General features: G+C 43.8%; 1 protein-coding gene across 2 annotated transcripts in view; it reads right to left on the bottom strand.

Annotated features, from left to right (window-relative positions):
• The window catches only part of LOC144819548 (protein FAM240B-like), a 251,421-nt gene that overhangs the window by 61,986 nt on the left and 172,485 nt on the right, over positions 1 to 16,950 (bottom strand). For both annotated transcript variants that reach the window (XM_078677388.1, XM_078677389.1), the window contains exon 2: positions 10,854 to 10,996. In XM_078677388.1, coding sequence (XP_078533514.1) covers positions 10,854 to 10,996 — 143 coding nt within the window. The remainder of the gene's footprint in view (positions 1 to 10,853; positions 10,997 to 16,950) is intronic.

Raw genomic sequence — 16,950 nt, 5'->3', positions numbered from 1 at the left:
TAGATCCTCGCTGACCCCCTAGGTTTGATGTGGAGGTTTTAAAAGGGCCCCGCGGGGCAAATAAAAATAATAATAATAATAATCGAACGGCTGAATGGATTTGCACGAAACTTGGTAGCCCGATGTGCCTTTGCTAGGTCTCAATATATGTGCTTCAGTGCATTTTGAGAAATTAACGTTCAAAAACAAGATATATATCTGTAACAGCGCTCCGCTTCGCGGAGATAAAATTATATGTGTATTACCTAGCTGTTGCTAACACCAGTTAGCGACGGCTAGTAGAAGATAGCGACCATCTTGGGCCCCACTTTGCATGTGAGTGATATTTATCACTAATGACATGCAAAGTGGGCATGCCAAGATGTTAGCGACTGGAAACAGTCGCTAACATCGCTATCTCCTATTATCAACTTTTGGAAATATTCTAGATAAGCGCGAATATCTCCAAAAGCTACCACCTGCCCTGAGCAGTTCTTAGCCATGTTATCCAATGGGAGGTGGATAACATGGCTAAGAGCATTAGCTCGGTAATGCATGAATATCGCTGAGTTTTCAGCGATATTAATGCATTGCGGTCGTTTTTTATCGTATTTCCGATAAACCTTGATAATAGCAAGGTTTATCTGCGATAATTTCTGACGGTAAAAAAATCGTTGCTAAGCATCGTTAGGGATAAATATCGCTTAACTTTCGTAATATGCCCCAACGTCTGTTAACGTTCGATTCGAAGGAAATCAGGAAGTGTTGAAAAACATTGTCTGCGCCATCATGTCTTTTTTCAAATGCCACACTTTTGTCGTGCACGGCAGCCATTTTAGATGCCTTGACCAGACCCACTCTGTGCACGCTGTCGATCCTTAGCATGGCTCCCCACCCTCGCAAGCATCTCCCCCAGGCAGTGGTCACCCCGCTCTCTGTCTTATGCATGGGTAATAAACCTCCCCCCATCTGCGCTGCTCTTCCCTGAGAATCACACCCTGTGCCCGCCCGACACCTCCCTTTCGCCCTATTCACTACCGCACCCTCTGACACTCCTTTTCCTCTGTGTCCGATTGTCCAGGCTGGTCCTAGGGTATCAGCTAGCCCTGCAGATGTAGTTTATGGCCACAGCTGTAAAGAATCACCCCTCTTCAAAGGAGTTATAGTAGATCAAGGCCCACACTCGATGAGATCCGTCACAGCAGAAGCGTTGCTATTATCTGAAAACCATCCTGTATTGTGATTGGGGAGGGGACCGAGCCTGAAGCGGAAGATTCCAGGGATGACTCTTTGTACATCAAAGTTTTTACAATTATGTGTCACATTAAAAATATATAGCACTCCGACAAAGTAGTAAGATTATAAAACTTTAATAATTTATAAATATATACAAGAAAACAAAAATAGTAATAACATATAAACATTTTTAGGGAAAAACAACGAAGTAGCGGTCGGCTGTGCGAATAGTCCCAACGCAGCACAACGTCCAGATTTCCGGCGTGGGGCGTCGCGGGGGGTGGGTCATCAGTAGCAAACTGTTGTGCGAATAGTTCCAAGGCAGCAGAACGCGGTGAAATCTAGATGACACGAAAGTGATGTCTAGTAAGTTGCCACCCAGCAAATAACGGCATGGGGCGTCGCGGGGGGTGGGTCATGAGTAGCTAACTGTTGCGCGAATAGTTCCAAGGCAGCAGAACGATGGCACCAAGGTGATGTCCAGTAAGTTGCCGCACTGGTTTTGGTATCCTACAATGCTGCTCCGAATAACGGCGTGGGGCGCCCCGGGGGAGGCGGTGTGAACGGGCCTCTCCAGGTGGAGTGTCATCTGTTGTAGTGGGGCGCCCCTTTACCGTTTCAGTTGCCATTCCGTCCGTTTTTGGTCCACTGTGTCAAAAGCCGCTATTCAGCTGAGTTGCGCCCAGTCTTGCGGTGCAGCGATAGGCGGCTGTCACAGGACTCTCAAAATGGCGGCAGGCTGTTTCCTTTTTGGGCCTGGTCCACTGAAATGGCCCTGGGACACCTTGGAAATCGGACGCTTGTCTGCTAGGTCTTGGACCCCATTCTCGAAAGCGTCCCCTCCGCCTTGAGAATTCATCAAAAGTTTTGGGGGCTCCGACTCCTGCAGGCTTCTGGTGGGGAGCGGCTGCCATGATTGCTCGCGGAATGACCACGACTGAGCTACGAGATGGTGGTGCTCTCATGCTGACGCCAGCTTCAGTCTGGAACATCCAGAAACAAGGTGGGGCTTTCATCGTTTGCGAAAAAAAAAAAGTTTTCATCCAATGAAAAGTGTTGTTTTTAGGTCACATGATCAAGCCTTCCATCATTAGGAAACCAAAAGTAAAATGAACCAATGAAAAGTTTTATAAACAAGTCACATGACCTGTTATGCGGCATAGGGTATAAAATGCGGAGAAAATACGTTGGCACGTGAGGCGGCGTGAGTAGCGGACCGATGTGCGAATAGGCCGAAGGCAATACAACGCGCCAAGATCCGGATGGCACCGAGGTGGTGTCATAGTTGAGAGTTCTGAGCAGCGGTTGTAACACTGTCTGAAGCTTATTTGCAGCTGCTGCAGCTTCACTACGCGCCAAGATCCGGATGGCACCGAGGTGGTGTCTAGTAAGGTGCACTGGTGTGGCCATCCTACAATGCTGAAAGTCGGCGTGGGGCGCCCCGTTGGCCTGTGAGTTTGCGTCAGTAGCGGACCGATGTGCGAATAGGCCGAAGGCAGCACAACGCGCCAAGATCCGGATGGCACCGAGGTGGTGTCTAGTAAGTTGTCGCACTGGTGTGGCCATCCTACAATGCTGAAAGTCGGCGTGGGGCGCCCCGTTGGCCTGTGAGTTTGCGTCAGTAGCGGACCGATGTGCGAATAGGCCGAAGGCAGCACAACGCGCCAAGATCCGGATGGCACCGAGGTGGTGTCTAGTAAGTTGCCGCACTGGTGTGGCCATCCTACAATGCTGAAAGTCGGCGTGGGGCGCCCCGTTGGCCTGTGAGTTTGCGTCAGTAGCGGACCGATGTGCGAATAGGCCGAAGGCAGCACAACGCGCCAAGATCCGGATGGCACCGAGGTGGTGTCTAGTAAGTTGCCGCACTGGTGTGGCCATCCTACAATGCTGAAAGTCGGCGTGGGGCGCCCCGTTGGCCTGTGAGATGGTGTCAGTAGCGGACTGATGTGTGAATGGGGCCAAAGGCAGCGCAACAATATTTTCAGAGTAGAAGACACCACAAGGCGCTGAGATGCCAAGATCCGGATGGCACCTAGGTGATGTCTAAGTTGCGGACCGATGTGCGAATGGGGCCAAAGGCAGCGCAACAATATTTTCTGAAGAGAATACACCACAAGGCGCTGAGATGCCAAGATCCGGATGGCACCGAGGTGATGTCTAAGTTGCGGACCGATGTGCGAATGGGGCCAAAGGTAGCGTAACAAGATTTTCTGTATGGAAGATACCACTAGGCGTTGAGATGCCAAGATTCGGATGGCACCGAGGTGATGTCTAGCAAGTTGTGCCACTGGTGTGGCCATCGTACAATGGTAAAAGTCGGCATGGGGCGCCCTATTGGCCTGTGAGATGGTGTCAGTAGCGGACTGATGTGCGAATGGGGCCAAAGGCAGCGCAACAATATTTTCTGACTGACACCACAAGGCGCTGAGATGCCAAGATCCGGATGGCACCGAGGTGATGTCTAAGTTGCGGACTGATGTGCGAATGGGGCCAAAGGCAGCGTAACAATATTTTCTGTATGGAAGATACCACTAGGCGTTGAGATGCCAAGATTCGGATGGCACCGAGGTGATGTCCAGCAAGTTGCTGTACTGGTGTGGTCATCCTGCAATGCTGAAACTCGGCGTGGGTCACCCCATTAGCCTGTGAGATGGCGTCAGTAGCGGACCGATGTGCGAATAGGCCGAAGGCAGCACAACGCGCCAAGATCCGGATGTCACCGTGGTGGTTTCATAGTTGAGAGGCACTTCATCTGCAGTGGGGCGCCGAGATCTGGATGGCACCGAGGTGATGTCTAGCAAGTTGCTGTACTGGTGTGGTCATCCTACAATGCTGAAATGTAGTGGGGCGCCCCTTTACCGTTTCAGTTGCCATTCAGCTGAGTTTCGGCTGCTCTTGATGCTACAGCGACAGGCGGCTGCAAGAGGACTCTCAAAATGGTGGCCTGGTCTTTGGATTTGGGCCTGGTCCACTAAAATGGCCCTGGGACACCTTAGAACTCGGACGCTCGATTTTTTTTTCCTTTCCTGTACATGCAAAAAAAAGGTAAATGCCCGGTACGTTACACGCTTCATCTGCCACGATGAACTCTCCAGAGGAACCGAAAAAAAATATAGTTGTGGTAACTATACCATGCATCGTCATATGGAGAGGTGGCACCAATTAATTATAGTGCTGCATAAAAGAGAGATTTGGAGGAGAACCCCTGACCTGCTAGTACATTCATCAAAGAAGTGGCACTGAGAGCTTCAGAGGCAAGGGAAACGGTCCCAAATATTTAGAAGAACTTTGGAAAGATTAAAATGACATGTTTAGATTGTGGTAAATTAATTTCATGTGGACAGATGAGTGTTACTCTAATAAATACAGCATATGAACATCATCATAGTCGATGGTTGGTAGAGACATTTTGACTATATCCTGGACCTGCCCGTCCTCGCCCAAAATGGTGCCGGAATAAATGGGACTCGTAACTCCTTGTTGTGTACTGGTTGCAGAACCTTGAAATCACGAGATACGTATGCAGTTTTGAAGCACATGGCGGGCGGGGACGAGAATTGATTGAATATTTCGACATCCCTATTGATATTAAGTTCTGATGTGTTATTGATTACTGTACTGTTGAAAATTCGAATTAACGTCACCCATGGTACTTGCCCGCAAATGTATATCTAGATAATTTTATTGTAACTGGCCCTGTCGTATTTTAATTATAAAATTTACGTCCACCGATTCCGTAACTGTTAGACATCTTAGTTCTTGCAACCTAATGGCCCGCCCGTTACGTTCCTCTACAGTGTAAATGTCTATTCATCATATACGATTACAGTTTGCTCCGTGGCAGGCCCACGTGGTTATAGGCTCGTATTTGTATAATGAAATTTTCACAATAAAGGTTTTTAAAAGAAAACATGGTAGTAGTATATACATTGGTAAAGTTTTTAATAATAGTCACTGTTTTAGAATCATTAAAAGGCAAGTGAAATAAAGCAGACCAATTACATGAAGGGTAAAAGGTATAATACGAAGGAACGCAGTAAAGATAAATGGTCAAGGGCTGTTGTGTTTTCTATTCCTGCAACATAAAGTGATCGATAAGAATCTCATATTCAGGCGTATCGGCGACTAAGACAGCAGGTCGACCCTCTTTTGCTCAACGGCTCCGTCATGGGACGAAGAAACGCTCTTTTTCTCGAAAAAAGAATATATTTTACTTGCAGGACAGTTGTAAAATTTCCGGGAAAGTACATTAGCCTGGAACATTATAACATATATTTAAGAAAAAATAATGTTCGGAAGTAATTAAAAGCGTAATTTTTAGGTGATATGACCAAGCCTTTCATCATTACAATAAGAAAAGTAAAATGAACCAATGAAAAGTTTTATTAACAAGTCACATGACTTGTTATGCTTATGTTACGCGCTGCGCGCCCCGGATGACTTCCGGATGCGCTAACGCGGCGCGTCATATGACGCATTACGCGACAACGCAGGTCCAGAATATAGTCAAAATGTCTCCACCAACCAGCGGTCGAAACACAACCCCTTTCAGCAGGCTAAATAGTTCTGTTAAATGACAACAGAAGGGACAGGCAACAAGAACCATCAGTCAAAGAGGGGAGGGCTAGTTCTTCTCTACCGGGTTACATTGGGGCGCTACCGGAACTGATCGAATTGGTAGTCTACAGTGTTTCTGGATGTTTCAGACTGAAGCTGGGGTTAGCATGAGAGCAGCACCATTTCGTAGCTCCGTTGTGGCCATTCCGCAACCAATCATGGCAGCCGCTCTTTATCGTTATTTTGGGCGGGGTGGGTGGCGGAGCCGAGCTGTTTTGCAGCCATCATTGTGTGGAGTTCAGTTCATCTCACTAGTTTTGTATTTGTCATGAGGGGTTGTTCCTAATGTTTCTATTTTAGCGAGGTCAAAAAGAGATCCCATTAGTGGCCTACTGATTTTACTCGATTCCTTTTCTTTTTTTTTACACGACTTTTCGTTATCTGCAAAGACTAAACAGAGTATTGCGACTCTGTGTTTGTTTGTAAATAGAGAATGAACCAAAGAGAACTAATTCTAAAACAGTAAATACTTGGATAACAATCAATCAAATGGAGAGAGAAGCAGGCACGACGGATTACAACGGGGGCAAAGGCCTGCGTTAACTACCTTTCACTATCTGCAAAGAGAGAGTACTCCTAATAGAAATGAGGGGGGGGCACCATTCAAAGCAGATCAGTGTGCATAAACACGAAAATGTTTTCACTTACCACGTACTTGACATTCGACAGCTTATGATATTTGCTATTAAAAAACCATTGAAATTCACTGAAAAAAACATAGGTTATAGACCATATATAGTTAGGAATTAGCATTTACAAAACCTTGAAAATTCACTGAAAAAACCATAGGTTATAGACCGTATATAGTTAGGAATTAGCATTTAAAAAACCTTATTTTACTCACACAAAACCATTGAAATTCCATATATAGTTAGTTGCACTAACTATATATCGCGCACCCGCAATCCACTGCTGATCATGTCACATATTACATCATTCATGACATGGTCAGTGACATCACTGATGACATCACTGATGACATCTCAAATGACATCACTGATGACATCACTGATGACATCTCATTTGACATTACTGATCACATCACTGATGACATCATTCATGTGATAATACGATGAACCTCTTCAGACTCTAATATAACCTTAGATACACTCAGTGTAAACAGACACTCACAGACTGTCACTCATCCATGGAGTTACTCACACACCTAGTCAGTCATGCAAAGAATCAATCACACCTCCATTTCCTCAACTATACAGTTATACACACCTTACTTATTCAAACATATACTAACACATATTTACTCTATTATACAATCCCTGATACAAGTTCACAGTGATCCATACAGCCACTCACACATTCACTGGCTCTTATGCACAGTTATTTATATATGTCAACTCTCACATGTACTGTGTTTTACATATGTACTTACTTTGACATGCAGCACTGAGATATCCATTCACTCACCAATACACTCATGCACACAGTCAACCGCCCATACAGCTGTTTCCACATGCACTTTTGAACCCATACATCTAGTGAATCAACTGCTCACACATCTATGCACAGAGTCATACACCTCCCAGCCACCCACACACACACTCAGTCTCCCATACAAATACTTGGGCAACCAATCAATAACCCATATAGTTACTCATATAGCTACTGATCAACACATGCAGCAGTTTACAGAACAACAGACATAATGATGCACAAATTAAGACAGTTTAGTCACTAACCCATGCACTCAGTGAGACACATTTAATCACTCACTCATACAGTCAGGCATGCACCTACTAAATCCTTCATCCAGACACTTATACATCCACTCATTCTTCAATATGTAAGACATATTTTAACTTTACAGAAACATAGTCACTGGATGTTGTCATCAGTGATGTCATCAGTGATGTCATTTGAGATGTCATCAGTGATGTCATCAGTGATGTCACTGACCATGTCATGAATGATGTAATATGTGACATGATCAGCAGTGGATTGCGGGTGCGCAATATATAGTTAGTGCAACTAACTATATATGGAATTTCAATGGTTTTGTGTGAGTAAAATAAGGTTTTTTAAATGCTAATTCCTAACTATATATGGTCTATAACCTATGGTTTTTTCAGTGAATTGTCAAGGTTTTGTAAATGCTAATTCCTAACTATATATGGTCTATAACCTATGGTTTTTTCAGTGAATATATATATGACTAGGCTTAGTCACACACAAGTAGTTGATCTCTGAACCAAGGCTCCCCGCTGATTTGCACTTCATACCTTTAGTACTGCTTTTCTTGACATCTTTAGGGAGAGGTCATTTAATCCGTTATTACCATTGGCATACCCACAATCCACTGCCAAATAAACTGTCCCATAGAATTGTTTACATTACACGTGTCACGCACTATATTTCATATGCACTTGCACTTTCCGCCACTTCTCTTCATGATAGTATACTGACTATATAGTTTGTCATTACGGAGATATACATATGCCCTTGTCTGAACTGGGGTGGCTGAGTGAACTAAAGAATGGTGGTGGATTAAACCCAGATCAGTTGACTGGGGGTGAGTGTTTGATTTGTTCAAACGCTCCGTCCATCATCCCCTTTTTTATCGCTTTATGTGCATCACGCCTGATTAATTGGCCACTTGGCCACACTGTATTGCCATATTCTGTATTTATAGCTATATTGTGCCTTGGGTGCTGATTCAGTATTGCTACGTATCAATATGTGGTTTTATATTTTGTGCATATTTTATCTCTGTACTAAGCATTACAATCAGTATGTTTTCTATGTCCATCTGAGAAGGAGGAGTGGCACTTTGTATAGCGCTATTCAAAGACACACCTTTTGTTAGCACGTCATGTGATCAAGACCCGGTCGAAACGCGTCACGTGGAGGTGGTCATCTTGAAATAAACGCACTTATTTCACCAAGCTACTCGTGGTCCTTACCTGTTCTTTTCCCGCCCCCTGTGGGAAAGTGGATTCTGGCAACATGAGTTGTTTGTGTGTATACATATATATCTATATATATATATATATATTTATATATATATATCATCACACAAAGTTCCATAGGAATGATGGCACTCCACTCGGGGAAACAGCTAAAATACAGCCGCACAGGAAGCGTCTACCACCGCATTACCACATAGAATCTGGGAGCCATTCTCAGAGCTCACTGACACGCACGTAAATAACAAAGACACAACCTGCATGGAAACAATGGGCACTCAGCCCAATAACATAAATAACAAACCACAACAACATTGACACACACGTGCGTTCACAAAGCACACTGCATGAAACAAAGGGCAACATCACAAGTGAAAACAAAGTGTATTATATAAAAAAAATACGGTTACTGGTTAGCTAAATGAATGTAATTTAACTACCAATTCCAGAATACAATGCAAGTTAGTTAAATGAACTGAACTTGACTACAAATTCCAGCATGCAGCGCGTGTCACTTGTGTATTTAATGTGAAAGGGAAAAGGGACTAATTGTGTGAAATATATGCCGTGATCAAGAACGCTAAGTTCGAAACGCGTAGGCGATCTCAGTTGATGAAATAAAATCTTTAAAATTTCCCCGAGTGGAGTGCCATCATTCCTATGGAACTTTGTGTGATGATGTTTGACGGGATACTGCCTTGATCCCGACGATGGCACCAGCACCGTAGTGCTCCCCCTGCGACGAGGCAAGTTGCGAGTGATATATATATATATGTATGTATGTATATATATATATATATATATGTACATGTATACATATATTTATACACATACAGACACATAAAACATCAGTATCTACAACCAGCAGTTTTTCTTGGTATTGTATAATGTGGTAAAACAACAAGGTGGAAATGTACAGTGCGTTGTCAAAACCGTGTTGTAAGTTGCCACGTGGTAAATTACTGTGTGGTAACCTCTCATATTCCCAGAAGAGCATATCACATAGACTTAATGATTATTAGTCAGCAACTGTATGCTTTCTAAGATGCTGTATCTATAATAAGCCCGGGCGGATAACTCTGCTCTGCCCGCCGAGTGTGCGGAGATTTGCCTACTCCGCGTTCAGCGGAGAAGGCAAATTTCTGCACACTCTGCAGCAGAGCGGAGTTGGCCAGCCCCCGCCTCCATCCCCCCATTAACAATTTATTCAACATTAATTAAAAGTACATTAAAAACCACTTACCTGTACTGGTGAGTGGTTTCTAATTTACTTTTAAATAATGTAGAATTACTTGTTAATAGGGGGGGGTGGAGGTGGGTGGCGGAGCGGAGTTCCACGGAGTTTGTTCGCAGCTCCACGGACTTCCGCGTAGCCCTACTACGCCCACTACACCCAATGCTTCAGTGTTCAGCCTCATGAAGAGAATTACTTTAAAAAGACCATCTGCATTATATATAGCATGTTGGATATTACTAAAATCTGGGCATTCCGGTTAAGAAGCTTGCTATTAAAATGGCCACACTTTTCTTGTCTAATTTCCTTCAGGAGAGTGTCAGCTGTAGAGGCCTTAGATTTTTCAACCACAGTGTTCCTGCAAAAAGAGTTATGTTTTTAAAAAAATGATTATTATTATTATGTCTTTGGATTAGCTAACACTTTTCACAGATCACTTCTTACTCAGTTCCGGAAAAAACTGCAGCTAAATTATTTGATTAAAGCTGAAGAGTTGATAAATATGTGTGGTAATTCTACATGCAGTGTTATCACACCCTCAGGATTTTGAAATGGCATATTCACTTGGTAGAACCTGGTGTAATATGTTCCCAGAATGCTATACATTAATATCTAACAGCTTGAGCGAATCCGTAGAGAAACCAAATTTTCACAGTAGTTCCCTATTCCAAAGGGAATTTCATATAATATTGCAGTAATAAACTATTCGACAATTACTGATCTCTTGGTATTGGTATTTTCATATGCAAAACTACCAATACGGTGTTCTTGGATACATCAGAAGTATGACCAGGCAACTGAGAAATCGAGTTCCATAGATAAGTGCATCTTGCACACTGCAAATTAAACTACATTAACTTGCTTACCTCTGCAGAGCACTTTGTTGAAGCCTTTTTATTTCATTTTGTACATATTCAGTTTCTTTTTCAATTTTCTCCTCCCAAATTCTTTTCAATTCACTGGTTTCCGTGGCCAGCACCTCAAGGCGTATGTACTGATTGTTCATTTTCTGAAATAGGAACAATGTAAATCTATTACAATTGTCATTGAGGTGCAGAAAACTTTACTGTGATTAAAAATAATTCAGATTTCATTCAGTTGAAAATGGCCCTCCCTGAAGGGTCACCCCAAACATTTTGCCTTCCTCCTCCTTCATTTTTGCTGACCTCTGGTTTTGCTGAAAAGTTACAAAAAAGGGGTGAAACCTGGAATCACTGGGACCTGGGTACAAGACGGAAAATATAGTTGTCCCAGATTCATACACACTTTGAGCACGTTTTTTTTTTATATTCACAAAACACAAGTCATGAGAGAAGGAGCAAAATGTGTCACCAATGTTATTTAATCACATTGGGAAAACAAAAATGCATTAGAAACAATTTGTAGAACAATTTTACAACAAAACCTTGAACAGTTAACACATTTAAATGTGTGGTGCCAAGGGGGATGAGGGAGAAGGAAAGAAAAACAAGTAGCGAAATGAAACAAGAAAGTTGGGTGGAAGTGACAGAAAATCACATACAATTTTTATCTGTATACATCGTGTACCAGATGGTACAGATCCAGAGTGTATATACATACATATGCCATATAACCATAATGAACACAGTTAATTAATCACTGTCAATTCAGTATTGGCAAACGTTGCGAAGTCGACGTTTCGACCCCTATATCTGTAGGTATCTTGCACCTTACTGCTGGGGACTTCTTCAGGACCAGTGATGTGTGAGGGAGGGGGGCGTATGACACCCAAGGAAAGATCGGCATGGGTAAGTGCCTATCTAGTGGTTTAAAATTAGGGGTAAAAAACAGGAATTAAAATAGTAATTGGGAAAATTTACCAGAAGGACAAGCAAATGTCGTGGTGGAGGAAGGGGCGTCTTTCACAGTTCAGTTGTGAAGAAGGGGAGTTCCTTAGTTCTCCGTAGTTTTCGAAAGTAGGCAAAGAGTGAGCAATCACCTTAAAGAATAAAGGTGACAGTTAATCTCAAGTAGAGTAGGTTGGCATGAGTTGAAAACAATTGTCAGGGCTGCACACTTACTCCATGTTAATGCGTAGTGTGCACGGTTCCTATTAACCAAAGTAGATCCTTTCCAAATGGGAGTGTATCAAAAGAAGTCAATGTGATTAAATAACATTGGTGACACATTTTCCTCCTTCTCTCATGACTTGTGTTTTGTGAATATAAAAAAAAAACCTGCTCAAAGTGTGTATGATGCTGGGACAACTATATTTACCGCTCTGTTTTTGTTGGCTTTATGACTCTGAGCACTTTTCCACTGATAACCAGTGCTAAAGTGCATGTGCTTCTCCCCTAAACATGACGTTATGTGCGCGTTATTGACATATTTGTTGTACTGGTAAGTCCCTTGTAAACTGGTGTACCATGTACTTAGGGCCTTTACTTCAAATGCTACTAGTGGGATGCAGCACTGTTTGTGCCACCCACAGAAGAAAGCTTTCAAACTTGTCTCAGGCCTGCAACTGCATTGTCTCTGTATGCAGTTTGCTGCCACTTTGACCTGGCATTTAAAACTACTTGCCAAGCCTTAAACTCCCCTTTTATTATATATATCACCCCTAAGGTAGGCCCTAAGTAACCCTAAGGGTAGGGTGCCATGTAAGTAAACGGTAGGACATGTACTTGTATGTTTTGCGTGTCCTGGTAGTGACAAACAGCCTATTTCCGTTTTCACTACTGTGAGGCCTACCCCTCTCATTGGCTAGCATTGGGAATTCCTTAACCGCATGCGCGCTAGCGGTTGTCCCGCTGCGCGCTGCGTTTTTAAAAAACCTGCGTTACGTGACGAGCTCAGCTCGTCATCAGCGTAGGGCACGTTACGCTCATGACGAGCTCAGCTCGTCATCAGCCCCGAAGGGGTTAATATACTTTAAACCTGGAATTCTAAATCAGAGAGGAGAAGCTTTTACATTTTCGATATGTTTGGAATGGTAATGATAAATTATCCTTACTGGTGGAGTTGGATTGAACCTTACTGGTTTGGAAATTCCATTTTTAGAAAGTGGACACTCCTCTGTTCTTACTGTTCTTTGTGCCTGACAGCCTGTTTCCAATACACGTCTGGGTTGGGTGACAGCTATGCTTTGTGCATACCCTCTAGACAGCCACAAACACACACAGGAATGCAAGGCTCATATGCAATCTGAGCACTTATCTGGATTCTGATGAGTCTTCCTAGGCAGGAAAGGGGAGAGGTGGCTCATGCTTACATCGTTGTAGGCTGTGTCCTGTCCCAGCACTGATTAATGCCCCCCCCCTCCCCCCAGGCTTAGCCTGGCAAACAGGACTGGGCTGAAAGGAATCCTTGTGCACTTCAGAGAGTCCTTTTGAAGTCACCACCTACATCAATGGTACTTTGGGTATAAGTACTGGGTCTCTGACCTCCACAAATCAAACACTTCTAAATCTTGAACTGAACCTACTACAGAAGGACTGCTGAGCTTCTCAAAGAACTCTGCTTACTTCTTTACTGAAATGACTGCTTTTCTGCTTGTTGCCCTGCTGCCTGCTACTCCCAGACTCTGCTGGAAGGAGAGATGGACTCTTCCTTCCCTCCAAGTGATCTCCCTGGGCTTTCTGGCTTCCCTCCTACATTTTGAAGTGTCAGGGACACAAAAGACTTACTACAATTCCGCTGGTGCTGCTGGACTCTGTCTTCTGTGAGTCCTATCCTTGTCTAAAGTGCCTCCTCCAAGTTTTGGGCCTCAGAACTGGTTTCAGCAGCTGCTTTTATCATCTACAGCTCCTGGGTCCCTAAAATCAAGCTTTAGGGATCTTCGCGATCATGAACAGGCTTGTTCACACTGGGACTGTGCCGCTTGCTCGCAGGATCAGAGCGAGCTGCAGCAGCATTGTATCCTCACACAGCAAGCATCACTGCCCGCAACAGCGAGGGCCCGTATGCCATTCGCAACACCCGGCCAACTCTTCGTCCCCCAGGATCATCACTAGCAACACCCTACTTGCTCACGACGAGCGTCTCACCCGCGAATGCAGCACTTTACTCAACTTGAGATGGTAAAACGTCAGCGGGATCTGTTTCGAACTGTATCCGACCTGTGCTTCATTGCCGTCTGCCTAAACTTTCGATTTACCCTGGTCTATCGCGATCTAGTGCTGTTGACTTACATTTTAAAGTCCTTTGCCTTCCTGGCCCCTATCTCTGGAACACACTCCCTCTGCACTTAAGGAAAACGGAATCCGAAGCAAAATTTAGGAAACTGGTAAAAACAGTCCGGTTTGATTAAATCAAATCTTTTTAGAAGTAACTGAAGCTGGTTAGCGCTGAGAGGCTCGTCTGTGTAGCCATGCACTCTAAAAATGTCTTCGAATAGAATAGAATAAGCACTGTTTTTAATTTGTTCTTCAAAAATTCCTAACTCCGGTTCTACTTATTGGATTTTTGTCATTTTGTTCTTGTTTATGTCTCAAAATTAAAGCTACATTTTTTACCTGTGTAAAATGTATTTTGCTATGTTACTGTGTGTGTAGCACAAATACTTTACACATTGCTTTTGTAGATAAGACTGACTTCTCTCCAAGATTCCAGAGGGTGAGCACAGGTTATTTTATTGTGCATCTATCTTACCCTCACTAAAGTGGTAGTTCCTGCTTGACCTGGGTGCTTTCCTCAGCCAACCAGGAATCCCATTTCTAACACAAGCTAAATACACTTCACTCTGATTAAATGAATTTTGTTTTGTTACTTGTGCTGTCGTATGTGTGCTTAGTTTCAGATTTTGCTTATTCTTGAACTTTCTTTTTGTTGTAATATTTACATTTTGTTTGCGTAGTAACTTAGTTTATGGTTCACCTTAAAGCATTGCACAGTATTGACATGATAAAGATATTGCAAGATAGTAGTGGCAATTTTAACAGTGGTAACCTATGATTGAGATGCTCCAATTTATTGTAGTACATACTCATCGGGGTTAAATAATGACTTTGTGATTAACTTTTTTCAACACCCAACTATTCCTTTACCTTTGCTTTTTTAATGAGTTTCGAGGGTTTGTAATGTAAGGTAATATCTTCTTACCACGCCTACCTATAGCACTACTTTAACCTTTGATTTTTTTCAGTAAAGTTGTAGAGTTTTTTATGTTAGAGACGATCACAATACCATACCTACTATTTACCCTTTGCTTTTTTTAGTGAAGTTCTGGGATTATTAATTTTAGGGAAGATCATATTATCATACCTCCACTGGTCATTCGCACCTGGGGATTTGAACAGGCTCCCCCACTGCTGGTGGCCAACCCACCACAGCCTGCCCTCCGTAGTCAGCCTGCTGGCCATGCCCCTGCTTCCCTCTTGTTTGTCCTCTGTTCATCATCTGCGTGCACTGGCCCCAACCTCCTGCCCTCCCATCATCAGCTTGCTGCCCCTGTACACCTCATCACTGTCGTCCATTCTTTGTGAGCTCCTTTCTCCTCTCGTCTGCCCACCATGGTCCATGGTGCTTCACTTGTCAATGGTGATCCGACGTATGTGACCAGCTTTCTGCCCTGCGCCTGTCCTCTTCTCCCTGCCCTTTGTTCTCTGTGTGAAGGACTCTTGCTCTCCATGGACCATTGTGCTTCCCCTGCAGACCTTTCCTCTGTGGTCAGCTTGTTGCCACTGCCCCCTCCTCCATGCACTCTGTTGTCTGAGTCTGCCCCTGCCTTCTCCCTCCTGCCTTGTGTTGTCTTTTATGTTGCTACTGCTCCTCCTGGTTGCTGTCCGTGCTTATCAGGCCACTCCTACCCACCTCCACCCTGCCCTCTGTTGTACAAGTCCATGTACCCTCCCTCCTGCCATGCATGGTCCAATGTGCAGCCACTGCCCCTCTTGCTTACCCACTGTGCTTAGTTTGATGTCCCGGCCCTGCTTCCCGGCCCTCTGTGGTCTGTGTGCGTGCCCCTGCCCACTCCCTCTTGCCTTTCAAGGTCCAATGAGCTGCCAATGCCCCTTCTGCATGCCCTGTACAGTTCATTGTGCTGCCACTGCCCCTCCTGCCTGACCTACATATCCAGCTTGCATCCCGCCCATGCCCCTCCTCCATCTTCCATCGTCTGAATCCATTCCCCTTCTAGAATCTTCTTACTCCAGCCCTGCGTGGTCAATTGTGCTGCCACTGCCCCTACCACTTGCCCTGATGGGTTAGGTTGCTATCACTGTCCTGCTCCCCTGCCCTCCATTGTCCATGTGCATTCCACTGCCCTCTCCCTCCTACCCTCTAAGAGCCAATGAGGTGCCACTTCCTCTTCTACCTGGCCTTCGCCATCCATTGTGCTGCTACTGCCCCTCCTGCCTGATCATTAAGATCAATGGGGTCACCCTGTCTCCCTCGGAACCTGAGTTAATAGTTATAAAGCTACAAGTGGTTCTGTTGGGTAAGTACCACGGGTACTGGTTCGGAACCTGATTATTTCTTTCACAATCAATAGTGATTTGTACTAGACTTTTATAAATGTACCACACCTCAGTAAGTTTTCCACACCTCAATAAGTTTTCTCAAAAATATATATTTATTAACTTATTTGTTTTGTTTTTCGATTTTTCTCGCCTATTGTGTGAACAATTTTATACAAAGAAATAATAACAATGGGGGCTGTCTGACAAAGAAAACACAATAACAAATACAAAGACAATTCAATGGGTGACTGTGGTGACATATAGTGCAAATAGGTGACCTTTCAAATTCAAACAATAAACAAGACAATAACATAAATTCTCCATCCTTTTCAGGTCTTACACTTTAACTAGTCCTATTTCTTAAATTAATTGCTATAGTGAGCCAGGACATGAGATGGTTGTACGTTGACGTTTCAACCTTGTATAAATATGTGTTTGTAGATACGTCAAGTAGGGTCTTCTTCATGACAAAAGAAGGAAGTACGACAGCCTATTCAAAGGAAAATGAAATTCCTATTATTAGTATGGTGTGGAATGAAAAAGA

The sequence above is a fragment of the Lissotriton helveticus genome, chromosome 2_1, assembly GCF_964261635.1.
Source record: "Lissotriton helveticus chromosome 2_1, aLisHel1.1, whole genome shotgun sequence".
NCBI lineage: Eukaryota > Metazoa > Chordata > Amphibia > Caudata > Salamandridae > Lissotriton > Lissotriton helveticus.
Note: the sequence above shows the minus strand (reverse complement) of the source record. Positions and strands in the feature narration are given on the sequence as shown.